Genomic DNA, 12,716 nt, shown 5'->3' on the forward strand with positions numbered 1-12,716 from the left:
TGCTCCTACGCTCAGCACCCATCATACTGTAGTTTTCACGGTTCAAAATCTGAAGATGGCTGTCTGGGGTGGAGCTTAAACCCTGTCACCTCATTGGTTGGGGCCATGAAGGACCAAAGTGAGGTGGAGGGACTACACAATGGAATGGCTCATAGGCCACAATGGAGTATTTACTTGCATTCTCTAGGGGAGAATGGATGTATATTTAAAAAAAATTAGTTATTTTTTTTATCACTGAGGATTCCATTCTGACGATGGGGAATATTCAAACATGTGAATCGATGAAAGATACCAATGCTGGAGAAATATAGTTACAGGTAACCAACTAAGATTTATGCATTAAATTAACATGTTACTTCCAATACTTTGCTGCCACATGAGGACGATTGATTGTGCAAAAAAATAACTGTTGATTACATGTTGAAACTTGGTTTGAATAAAATATTGAAAGAAACAAGTGAGACATCCCATCCATAAACAAGTTATCTTTGCTCATGTTTAAGTATATTTTCAATCCCTGATGGGATCTACGATTTGAGACGACCAGGAATTTTAATAGAGTGTGAGTAAATGCACTTCGCAATTATATACACATTCACTTTTGGGGTGCTCTCGCAACAGGGCACTTTACTTTTAAAACATACAGGTAAGTAATCAATTTAGAAAAGTAATCAGTAAGTAAGAAATGAGTTAAAATAGAAGAACCTTATAGGTTTAAGGTTGTGTATTGTGTTTCAAGTCCTCCCCTTACTAGAAGAAATGGGGAATAATGTGCTTAGTCAAAAGTCCAAATAGAACTCTTGTCGGAGGCTAGACGTCTTTAAAGTAATCTGAACCAGTGTTGGCAAAGCCAACAGGCAGTTTGCAAGTGTTTCAAAGTTGAAGAACATGAGAAGAAAGTTCTTAGAAGACCCTCTCCCAATCCAACCCCTTAGAGAAGGCTCAGAGCAGGATATTTGGCCAGAGGGAGAGATGGGGCAAGAATCTTACATCGCTTAGACCCTATGCAGGTCGGGGTGTATGAACAGGTAGGCGTATTCACCCTCTGGTAGTCCAAATCACGTAGGGAGCACTTCAGAGTCTCCTGAAATTACTTGGCCTCCGTGCTACGTGTTTTGGTTCCCTTGGAGGGGATGCTGGTGCAGAGGTCACTTTTGCTGCCCGGATTTAACTCCGGCTTGTGAGCACTCTTGCGAGATGGTTTGTGTTACTGGAGAGCTGAATGACCTTGGAATGATGAAGGAAGGACCATACCAACAAATGGTGGAAGTGGACTCCCATGGTTAAAATTAGGAAGCTGTTCCTGCAAGGCCTATCTTGATGCTGGAGAGATGCAACTGTGTTTGCAGCCTTCTTATTTCACAAGTCGAGGGTCTGTGGCGTCGTAAATCCAAACTCAGCACGGCGCCTACGAGGAAGCTGGTCGTCCAACAGTATCGTTCCAGGACACTACTGAACACTTCCAAGTGCAGTATCCAAAAGCAGGAGCCAAGGCTGGTTGTTCCCACCGGTCCAGGACATGAAACACTGATGAAGGCCTTATGGAGATCCGCAAAGGAAAAGGGCTTTGCCTGGAAGGTTGAAGAAGACCACGCTTGGTGACTGCAACAATGACTTCGGAGTCTACAGCAAGATGCTACTATTCGTAGGTGTCGTAGCTCCAACAATGATCTGATGAATGGCCGTAAACCTATTTGTAGCCAGTCTTCGAGCTGGTCACCTCAACCGACCCTTGTTAAGGATATGCACCATTCAAACTTGCAGGGGCTGTCTAATCAAGGATAACCTCTGGCACCTAAATCTGCCCCGCAACAGATGCACTTAGGCCAGACCGTCCCATCCTTAACATCCAGACACAAAAACACACAACGTCTTTGCCTGGTGCAGCTGAGGCTCTTCCCGGGAAAAGGCTTACCATATATGGCAAATCGGGACCCCTTGAGGACAGGAAGGCCAAAATACAGGGTGGCCGTTTTGGAGTATATAGCACTCTAAAAAGCATTAATTGGTAAAATGCTAAATTGAACATGGGAATATATAAAACATGGTAGGAAAATATCTGCTGCCACCAGCCTTTCTTGGACACACAACGCAAGCAGTCACAAAGTTAGTTAAAGGCAAAAACAATATACCTTTCTGTAAGGGTATCAAACAGAAAAAATCTTTTTCATTTAAAAAAAATAATTGTCAGTTCACTAACTGCATGCAGTAGCTGATCGGCGTGCCCGGGCTGGAAGTCGCGGGCAGGAGCAATTAGTATGTGTATGTTCAGGTGATATACATGTAGCGTGAAAGGGAGGCGGAGAAGGTAAGTGTTTGTGTGGCCATCGAGGAAAGGAGTGGGTGGGGGAATGACCAAGTGTTTGTGTCTCTGTCTGGGGAATGAGGAGGGAATGTTTTTGGGGGGGGGATGGAGGAGGCGGGGGAGCCAAGGGCAGTTTGTGGGGTAAACACAAGATTTAAAGTTGAGGGAGGGCATGGGATCGCCTTTTAGGAACATTGCTGTGGTGTATGCCCCTCCCCACCCTTGAAGTGGTGCTCATGCCACACAAAACCGATGATATAATCATTCTTTAATGTGCGCTGCCTTCAAAATTTGGCAATATCACATAGAACCGTGTAAGATGTGTGCATTGTAAAACTAAAAAGGAATTTCTTAATGGAGAACGAAGAACCAATGCACTGATGGTCGTAGGTACTAATAGGTGCCCCCCCCAAAACAGATGAGCTCATCAAGTAAGTGAATTATTAGGCTTCACTTAACTTCAAAAATAAGGGCTGGTTACAACACAGGAAAAAACTTGGGATGCTCCATTGATGACTATGGAGGGAAAGCAGCAAGAGTATAAAATCTTCGGTAACGCATCCCACCTCTGCTCCTCCCTTCCCCTCCCATCCCTCCTGAAGCCTGCTTTATTTCAGTTCTTTTCCCACAGAAACTTGGATTTGAAGTGAATGTCACAGAGGGAGGTTGTACAGGAGGCCAAAAGGTAGTTTGTCTAAGCCTTGCTGTTCACTCGCACTACCCAGATAGTTTGGCTAGACATTGGTTTTTGTCCTTGTTTATTAGAATAGGATGGCCTCTTAGAATCTGTCCACAGGGCTGATTCTGAAAATCCATTGTAACAGGATGGCTGGTCACAGAATTATGTTGTGTTATATACCTAAAGGGTTAAAAGTATTTAATTTTGAGGTGGGTAACTTGCATCAACTTTCTTTGGAGAAGTAATTGCCTTGGGCTTTTCCCATGCCAGAGGACAGCGAAACAGATCTTGGGATGTCCAATCCGTGTAGTAGAGCTTTTTGACTATCAAAACAATGATCGACTGACCTGAATAAAGCAACCACTGTTTCACGGAAATGGGAACTTAAGTTCACCCTCAGTCCTGTTTCTTTTTGTGGTCCCCAAATTTACTACTTGATGATTTGTATGCACAGTCGAGTATGATTTATTCTATAAATCATGGTTGCATTGTTGTATAAACCTTTTTTTTTGTTCATTAATAGAAAGAACAGTTATTTGCACAAATCTCATGATCTGTCTCCGGAGAATAGTACTTAGAGTGCTTCTGATACTGATGTGGACGGTACATATGTTGAGCTTCCGGTATTTCAAATATTGCATCGCTTTTTTGTGTTAATGTAACCCATTTAATTTTTGTTTTGTAGGAATATCTGTTGGTTTGGATCATCAAATATCATTTCTGGATGAAAATGTAGGCAACGAAGACTGTGCTAAGTCTAAACCAGTTGATGAAGGTACTGAAAGAAATCTATAGGCTGAACTAGACAGAATGTAAATATTTCTGCTGTTTGTATTTCAGTGATTCTAAGTATAATTTTATTTTAAACTTTTTTATTGGCATTTCGCATAACATTACAAAACATAATAATAGCCATAAACAATGTAACACAGAGTTCAGGGAAGGCAATGGGGGGGTTGAGGGGGGTGCTGGAGCCAGCTGGCTCAAGCACCTGCTCTCCCGCTCGGGTTATGTAGATTGGTCACTGTTCCACCCCCGTCTCGCTGCAGGTCCATTATCCTCCCCTTCTCCGATAATCACTTGATGAGTCTGGTTGTACGAGTATTCCGTCAATACCAAAACCAAACTCCCCTCCCCCCACACTTGAGTTGAGTCGTGGTGTGGCGCTCAACCTGGCCTTACAGAGAGCACTCCAGGATACTAGGATTCCATACCCAGACTAATAGCTGTCTAAGCCCACATTGTGGGAGAGTTATGTGCCCTGGGTCTGTGTGCACATGGGTGCTTACTTGAATGTCCCTCCCCGGGTACAAGTCCATTCCCTCCCCCTTAGGTGTACTGGTCCGTGAGTGCTCGGAATTTATCCAACCTGGCGGGATTGTATATTTGTCTTCTGGTCATAGCAGCCAATTCTAGCCTACAGGTTTTCGCTAGTAGTTCTGTGCTTTCCGAGTGTGGGGGTGGGTCTTTTCCTTCCAATGAATGGTGAGTACTTTCCATAGCTGTGAAAAGCAGTATCCCTATAAATCTACGGGTTAGAGGGTCCTCGTGCCAGTCGTCTGCCCCTGCCCCCAGCAGCATCACATCGGTTGTGAAAGCGACAGCTGATGCCCTCGATTTGTCTGTGGACTCCCCTCCGGTATTGAGTGTTTGGGGCAGTGCCATAGGATGTGGCCCATCGTACCTAGGGTTCCGCACTCCCTCCAGCATTTATTTGAGTGTGTGATTCCCATTTGGTACATCCGTGAAGGGGTATAGTATAAACGCTGTATGATTTTGAATTGGATGTCCCTGTTTTAAAGGTTGGTGGAGATTAGGGGAATGGCTGCAAAGCATTCCAGAATAGTCGAGTTTTCTATCTGGTTGCCTAGATCCTCGGTCCAGGACTACGCTAATGTGAGGTTGCGCCCTAGGTTGTTGGGAATAGCCATTAGGTAGAAGATGCGTAGGTGCGGGAAGCTTTCTAAATGGTGCTCCATTTCCGCCTCGCTGGGAGCCGGGGTAGGTGATAGCGGTGTTTGAGTGATGTGCTGGCGTATAGTGCTACTAATTGTGTGAAATGGGAGCCAGTCACGTCTGTTCAATCCCAGCTTGAAGGGAGTCGTCCATCTTCACATATGTCCATTAGTTGTAGTTCGGCCCACTCGAGATTTTGTTTGCTGTGAATTTTGTGTGTGATCCCGTATGTAAGGATTTCCCTAATGGAAGACCATGGAGGTGCAAACCGGGTTTGGACCCCTTGTGCCGCCCTGAGTTTGTGCCATTGGACTATGGTGGGTCCGATGATTGATTGGGTGTTTATTTCGGTCAGGGGGGAGTTTGCGTGGGGGGGTGGCCATGATTTCAATGGGGTTGAGAGGTTCCATCATTCGGACCTCCATTGCCCTCCAGCTGGAGTAATCGGATGTGTCCACCCAGCGTTTTACCCAGCAGACCTGTGCCACTTGGTGGTAGGCTCGCAGACTGGGGCCGCAAGGCCCCCGTTGATTTGGCGGCTTGAAGGGCCGAACGGCGGATTCTAGCCTTCTTCCGTCTCCAAATTAATTGGGTTATTGCTCTATCGAGCACTTTCATGGAGTCAAATGCTGGGCTCGCTGGGATCATCATAGCAATGTATATGAGCTTGTGGAATGAGTTCATTTTAAGAGCGTTTATACACCCGGTGAGGTAGAGGGCGAGTGTGTTCCATTGTTTTAGGTCTTGACATATACCCGTCATTTTACTGGGATAGTTTAGTTCGCTAATGTTGTCCAGTGAGGCACTAATATTAATTCCAAGATACTTGATATGGTACGTTTGCAGGGTGAAGGGTGCAGTTCTTCCTTGTTCCCACGGGATATCCGGGCATAATGGCATGATTTCGGACTTGCTCCAGTTGATTGTATAGCCGGCCATAGGGCCTATTTCCATAAGGAGCGTCCGGATGTGCGTGAGGGATGCGTGCCCTTTACCGTCATATAGTAGCATGTTGTCCGCGTAGAGGGACACGCAGTGTTTCTCCGCCCCTTGATTGGTGCCCATCCATGCCCATCTGCGTGGAGTCTGATCGCTATAGGTTCAATGGATAATGCGTAAAGCAAATGCGAAAGCGGGCATCCCTGGCGGGTGCCGGATTGTAACGCAAAGGCCGGGGAGGTGGTGCCGTTGGTGGTGACTGCTGCGGTGGGGCTCGTATAAAGCAGTTTGATCAGCTGGACCAAGTGGGGAGGAAAGCCATATCGGGGTAGCACTTTAAAGATAAACTCCCACTATACTTTATCAAAGGCCTTTTCTGCACCTGCAGTTAGTATTAGGTACTCTGCGTCTCCGTCCCCAGCTACACTATGTAGTAGCCTCCTGATATTGTCGCTTGAATATCTGTTACGTATGAACCCTGTCTGGTCTTTGTGTATGACGTGCAGGAGGCTGTTTTCAATGCGCCTGGCTAGACATTTTGCCAGTATCTTGGCATCCGCGTTTATGAGGGAGATGGGTCTGTAAGACCCACATAGCTCGGGATCCTGCCCTGCTTTATGAAAGACCACTTTGTTTGCAGAGAGCATTGACTGGGTAAGGCGGCAGAGGTCCACAGCTGCATTGAATGCCTCCTCCAGTCGGGTTGCGATATCCGCCCCCATTTTATTTATACAGGTCGATTGGAATCCCGTCCGGCCCTGCCGCTTTTCCAGCTGTTAGCGCAGCAATGGCGCTTGTGATGCGTGCTTCGTGGGAAGGGATGTGGCCAGGGAGGATTGTTGGGATCTGAATGGAGCCCAGAAAGAGGTCGATGTCCGGGTTTGCGGGGGCGTTGGGAGCCGTGTACAGGTCTTTATAGAACTCTGCGAATCGAACGTTAATTTGGGAGTCTACAAATATCAGCACTCCCTCTTTATCCCGTATCGAAGTTATGGTTTGGGCAGCTTGGCGCTGCGTTCGGGCCAGTGCCATTGTCCTCGGGTTTATCGCTATCGGAGTAATATGATTAGGACCAGCTGGTGTAGGGTTTTTGGCCCCGACGGTGGTGACCTGCTTGATTTTGGTGCTAAGGTTTTTCAGCTGAGGTTTTAGCAATTTGTCTCTGGTTAGTAGTTCATGGTCCCTTTCGACCTTTTTCAGCTCGGCCGTTAACAGGGCGATTTCCTCCCCCCAGGTTTTGCGCTTGAATGCCCATTGCGATGTATACTGTTCCCTTATGTAAGCCTTAAATGCATCCCAGCTCTTATGAGCTGTGTATCCCTGGACAAGATTGGCTTCCCAAAACCACTAATAACCATGTCGGTTATTGGCTGTTCTATGAGGTCGGGGTAGTGAAGCATGCAGAGGTTGAGTCTCCAGGAGGGTGGCTTACGCGGTGTGTCTGGGAGGGCGAGGCATAAAAGAACCGGGGCATGGTCTGAGAGGGTTTTTGGGAGGATCTTGCCTTCTTCGGCTCGATGGAGTGTGTTTGCTCAGGTAAACCAGTAATCTAGTCGGGAGTAAGTGTCGTGAGGATGGGAGTAGTATGTGTAATCATTGCTTTGCTTGTGCTTTTACCGCCTGTTAGGCAAAAACCTGTGCAGTTCCCTTAGGGACCACTGCAAAAGATTTAAGACTACAGGTGTTGGCAGTAAACCCACTTGGTAGCAGTCTGTACCACCCAGATTTACCTGGTAGCTGTGGCTGAGCAGTCGGACTTCCCTCAAGAAGAGTTAAGCAGTATGTAAAGTATACTCAATAGGCACTCAGATACAAAAATACAAGCAAACACTGACCAGAGCTTTGGTATCAAAGTATATAATTATTTATTTAAAAACACAGTTGAAACACTCCAGCACTCTTATTGTAAAATATTCTAAACAGTTACTATTATGATATATACACCCCTTTTCCCCTATTTAGAAAATCACAGTAAAACACCACTTATTTTCATACAGAGGTGAGCGCTTAACTAGATTGCACTCTAATAAGTTTGTGAAAAAGGGAGGGAAAAAGACAGAATAGGAAGAGGTACACCACTCTACGATTCCAGAACACTGTTAGCAAGGCAGAGAGCAAAAAGTCACTGGTGAGCCAAAGTCCAAAGGCTGGGCCCACTCTTAGAGAGAGCAGAACACAAATGCGCCCAAGATCACACTGTTACACTAGGCTTAGAAAGTATTGCAGAGGGTTCAGAAAGAGTTTAGAGAGGCTTAAGAAAGTTTAGCCAGGGTGTCCCAGACTAACCCAGGTTCGAAAGCCGGGGGCTAAATCTACCCCGTACAGTCGGTAGCAAGGGAAGCCAGGCGGGACACGGTACCTTAAGTGGCAAGGATCCTCCAGCGGTGGCAGTTGTTCCCGGTAGTAGGTGCAAGTTGCGTTGTCGTCCAGGGGAAGAGAAGATCTCGACTTGGAGGAAAGATGAAGGTCGTTGCACTACCAGGGCAGAAACCAGCCGCTGAGTTTTCCGGTTAAAGGTGGTACCTTTGTCTCGCGGTCGTTGTAAAACGTGGTATCCCGGTTGCCGGTGTGCTTGGCACTGGCAAGGCGGCCACGAGATACGTCGGGAAAGCGAAAAGACGGTGAAACTGGTTATCCCCACCAGTCAAAGGAAGAAGACTCTCCGGCGGGAGATCTCCTCTGTCGTTGGGAAAAGTGGTGAGGCAGTCCAGCAGGGCTCCACCGGTGGTGGTGTCGTGGCAGGTCGGCTCAGCTTCTCCCTCGTCGGATTCTTAGGTCCTGTGGCTACTTCGGAAGTTCCAGTCCCCAAAGCCCTGCTTTTATGCAGCAAACCCCCATTCACTCAGCCTAGCTGTCACTTAATCATGCTAAGGGATGAGCCGGCCGGCTCACTATTTGGGCCAATCAGGACGGAGTGCGACTTGAGTTGCCTAGGCATCTCAGTCCAGGGTGCCTAAATTCCCCTCCACCCCTCCTAAGTACCCCAGACACAGTGGCACCACTTTGGAGGGCTTCTGTGGAGAAGCCCGCCAAAAAGTGGAACAAAGGGCTCGACTTGGGTTGGAGTTACAGACGAGAACACAAACGCCATTTTAGAATCAAGTTTTGGCAAAAAATACCAACCGGAGAATTAATATTAATTAAACCGGCGGTATGTTCGAGGCTACCATAAACAATTAAATAAAGATAGTAGCCTAAAACAATGGGAAATCCCATAGGAAAATATTTGCGTTCGAATATAAAAAGTAGTATCCATTGCCACCAGCCAAAACTCGATCAGGGGGGACGGAGACGTGCCCCCTCGACTAACAGACCCTGGGGCAATCGAATTGCCCCAGCCAGTACGTCCACAATATGATGATTGGTACTGGTTCTGTTCAGAATTTAAGACTAGTAAAGTCAATGGTGACTTTACATGCCCTGGGAGACAGTAGTCAGTCCCAGGGTATGGAGTCTATACTGGGGGGTCACTATGACACCCCTGTGTCACTGCACTGACGGTGCTGTGTAACACACATCACAAAAACACATGAAGCCCTATGGGGTAAAAGACCCCATAGCCCATTAAACGGGGTAAAAGACCCCATAGCCCATTAAACACATTCAAAGAAACACACTCAAATCATGCCCAAGAGTGAGGGTAAAAGAGTCTCACTCTTGGCAGGAGAAAAGAATAAACCCCAAAAATCCAGCAAAGCTGCTGGGGGACTCGCTAGGTTAGGAAATTCAGCCTAAACAGAGAATTCTCCCTAACACCGCCATATATCTTTCAAGTGTAGGTCTTGCATTAGGGTTGTGAGGGCGTTGCGCTTCTTCAGATTGGGGGGGCCCACCAGGGTTGTGCCAAGCCGGTCTCTCGAGGAGTCTAACGTTACATGTAGGTCTCCTCCAATTAGCGTGAGATAGCCCATAAACTGTGCGCAAGTTGTGAACATCTCAGTGAAAAAGGAAGGGGTGTCTGAGGTAGGGCGTAAACATTTAGGAGTGTGATGGGGTGGTTGTATTAGTGCCCCTGGACTAGAATGTATCTGCCTTCCCCGTCAACAACAGTGTTTTGGGTTTGGAATGGGACACATTTATGGATGAGGATGGATACCCCTCTTTTGCCCTGTTGCGGGGCATGGTACGCTGCCCCGATCCACCCACTTCGTAATTTCTCAGATTCTGCAGCCCCCAGGTGAGTCTTTTGGATGAAAATGTCTTCCTGTAGATCCCTCATGCTATTAAGTAGTCTCCTCCTCTTGATGAGGTGACCCAGGCCTTGGATGTTGAGTGTTATTAGGGTGATGGGTGAGGTCATTGTCTGTGCATGTTTGCTCTAGTGTATGCGCCAGTGGCTGGTAGTATCTGTATTGCAGCCTGTGGGATTGGCAATCTGCGTGGCCAGGACGTCCCGTTTGGGGATCCTTGTATGCAACTCAGTAGGGCTCCAACTTGGACCTACAACATCCACTAACCAAACTATTAAAACAACAAAGAACGAACGTTGGGTAGGTCTAACTCGCCACCTAGGCCAAACAAATGGCATGCTTGCCAAGGCACGAGGATCGGGGGGGGGGGCAGGGATCCCAGCACCCCACGCCATCCTCGCTACACCCAGATACAGGTGCTTTTCGCTGCTAGTTGTGCCCGACGGGGCAGTGGTGAGTCTCGTGGCATCGGGGATGGTTGTAGCGATGTGTATGCATCAGGTAAGTTTGATCTGCATTGGGAGAAGAGTCAGAGGTGTCCAGTTCCAGGATCCATGGGTGGATATAAGGTAAGGTGTTCTCCTCGGGAGTAAATTGGTTGTTACGCTTTTTTGTATAATTTTCCACGCTTTGGGGCCCATCCCTTCAGTCTTCGGCTGTTATTTTGCCATTTCCTGTTCGCCTGGGGGTCTGTCCGACTTGGGGGGACGGTGGTGGTCCGGCCTTTGGCTCTCCGGAGATGGATGTACAAAGTCGGCGGTGATTACGTCTCGCTGCCTGAGGAAGCGCCACGCTGTTTCCACGTCCTCAAAAGTGTGCCATTGGCTGTCGATTTGGCCACACCATGTTGCAGCAAATTACAGGTAGTTGCGATAGTCGGAGGACTTCAGAGCTTCGAAGAGCGGACTCGGGTGTCCTTGCGCCTCCTGGAGACCTCTAGTGACTAGTCATTAAATATCCTGATATTTGCTGATCCTATTCATATTGAGCTGGCTTCTCTGTAGACCCTCAGTATCACCATCTTATGCTGGAAATTTAGTAGGCGCATAGTAATCGTTCTGGGGCACTGGTCGGGGGCGGGTTTCGGGATTGGTGCCCTGTGCACTCTTTCGATCGTAAGTTCATGCGGGTTCTCAATTTTTAGAGCATCTCAGAGGAGGTCATGTATGAAGGATTCCAGGTTCGCCCCTTCTGCGTTTTCTGGCCTACCGACCACACAAAGGTTATTCCATCGGGAGCGATTCTCCTGATCATTAATTTTTTCCCCCAGCCGTTGAACCTCTCTAATGACCCTATCCAGGTCGCTACTAATTGTCGTCAGGTTGTCTTTGATCGCACTGATCCATTGTTCGTTGTCTGCGGTATGCTCAGCTTGAGTAGCCAAGCTTGTTTGAACGTCCTGAGGGTCGCGTTTAATGTCCAGCACTGTATTGGTTTCATGGGTCCGTTATCTAATTATCCGCATTTCTGCCAGGATGGCTTGCAGTTGCGTCTGGATGTACATCTCCCCTTATTGCAATTGGATGTCCTCGGTTGGGTGAGGGTGGGTGGCAGCGTTGGTTTCACAGTTGTTGGGTCTCGCCCTTCTTTTTGCATGTCCGTTAGCACAGTTATGCCTGGAACGGCGTGTGGCGTCTGCCAGGTGGTGACCCAAAGCGCCTGTAGCCTGAGTATTAAGCGTTTCTCCCGCTCGCTGGCTGGTCTGCGTACGTACTTTGAGTCCGTGGAGTCCCTGCCGCTTGGGGGGGGGGGGTGCCTCTCCTGCTCCGAGGTGTGAGAGGGCACAAGTTGTCGTTTGCCGCGGTGCGTCTGTTATCTGTTTGGACTGTTGGTGCAAAGGCAGGTGTCCTTTGGTTGTGGCTTGGTTGGCGTGGATGTCTTTCCAGGGTGATCAGGCTTCTTCTGAAGCCCTTGGGAGAGAAGCCCTGCCACAGGCGCCTGCGTCAGGGCGGTCGTTCCTCAGGAGGTGTGGGGGAAGGGGGAAGGGTCCATTGCTGTGTCCTCAGGGGAGGCGAAGCAGCTTTCAATTGGGCTGCATACTCCCGGTTTAGTGAATTAACTGTCGGAGGGCGGCTGGTCTACCGTGTGACAGTTCTCCCTGCGCTGGGTGCGGCGGGTGCAATCAGACTTCACTTCCGTAGGATACAGGGGCACACGTGGCTGCATTACTAATTGTGTGTTGGAGGCTGCTTGGAGTATGGCCTCTCCCACTTGGAGCGGAGCGGTTGTGCTGCCCCCCTGCCCGATGTAAGGCAGTTCCAGCAGGGGAGTGAGCAGCTTCGTTGCTTTTCTTTTTCTGAGCCGTTTGTGCGTGTGGGGGCCTACCAGGCTGACTGATGAGGCCCCGCTCTGATGTAGGGAGGTAAAGCGCTTCTTTCCTTATCTTATGCCGTAGCTCCAGTAGTTTGACTGCCCCCGGATACTGCGGCTTCCTCCGGTCTGGTCCGGGGGCCGCAGTCAGAGGGAGGTGTCGATGTGCTCTCTTCCCCTTGGTCTCCCGCTGTGGGCCGCTGCAGGGATCACCCGCTCCGGCGGCCGTGTGTGTGACAGTTACTCTCCAACATGATGCCTGGCATGGATTCACATGCTCATGAATATTCCCCGTCGTCAGGCTGGGAATCCTCAGTAAAGAAAAAATCAGTTTCAG

General features: G+C 48.4%; 1 protein-coding gene across 5 annotated transcripts in view; it reads left to right on the plus strand.

The window, feature by feature from the left end:
- Positions 1-12,716, plus strand: part of TDRD6 (tudor domain containing 6) — a 1,508,150-nt gene that overhangs the window by 1,246,876 nt on the left and 248,558 nt on the right. For all 5 annotated transcript variants that reach the window (XM_069605809.1, XM_069605810.1, XM_069605812.1 and 2 more), the window contains one exon: positions 3,670-3,759. In XM_069605809.1, coding sequence (XP_069461910.1) covers positions 3,670-3,759 — 90 coding nt within the window. The remainder of the gene's footprint in view (positions 1-3,669; positions 3,760-12,716) is intronic.

This window comes from Ambystoma mexicanum, chromosome 4p, assembly GCF_040938575.1.
Source record: "Ambystoma mexicanum isolate Mex_15411 chromosome 4p, UKY_AmexF1_1, whole genome shotgun sequence".
NCBI lineage: Eukaryota > Metazoa > Chordata > Amphibia > Caudata > Ambystomatidae > Ambystoma > Ambystoma mexicanum.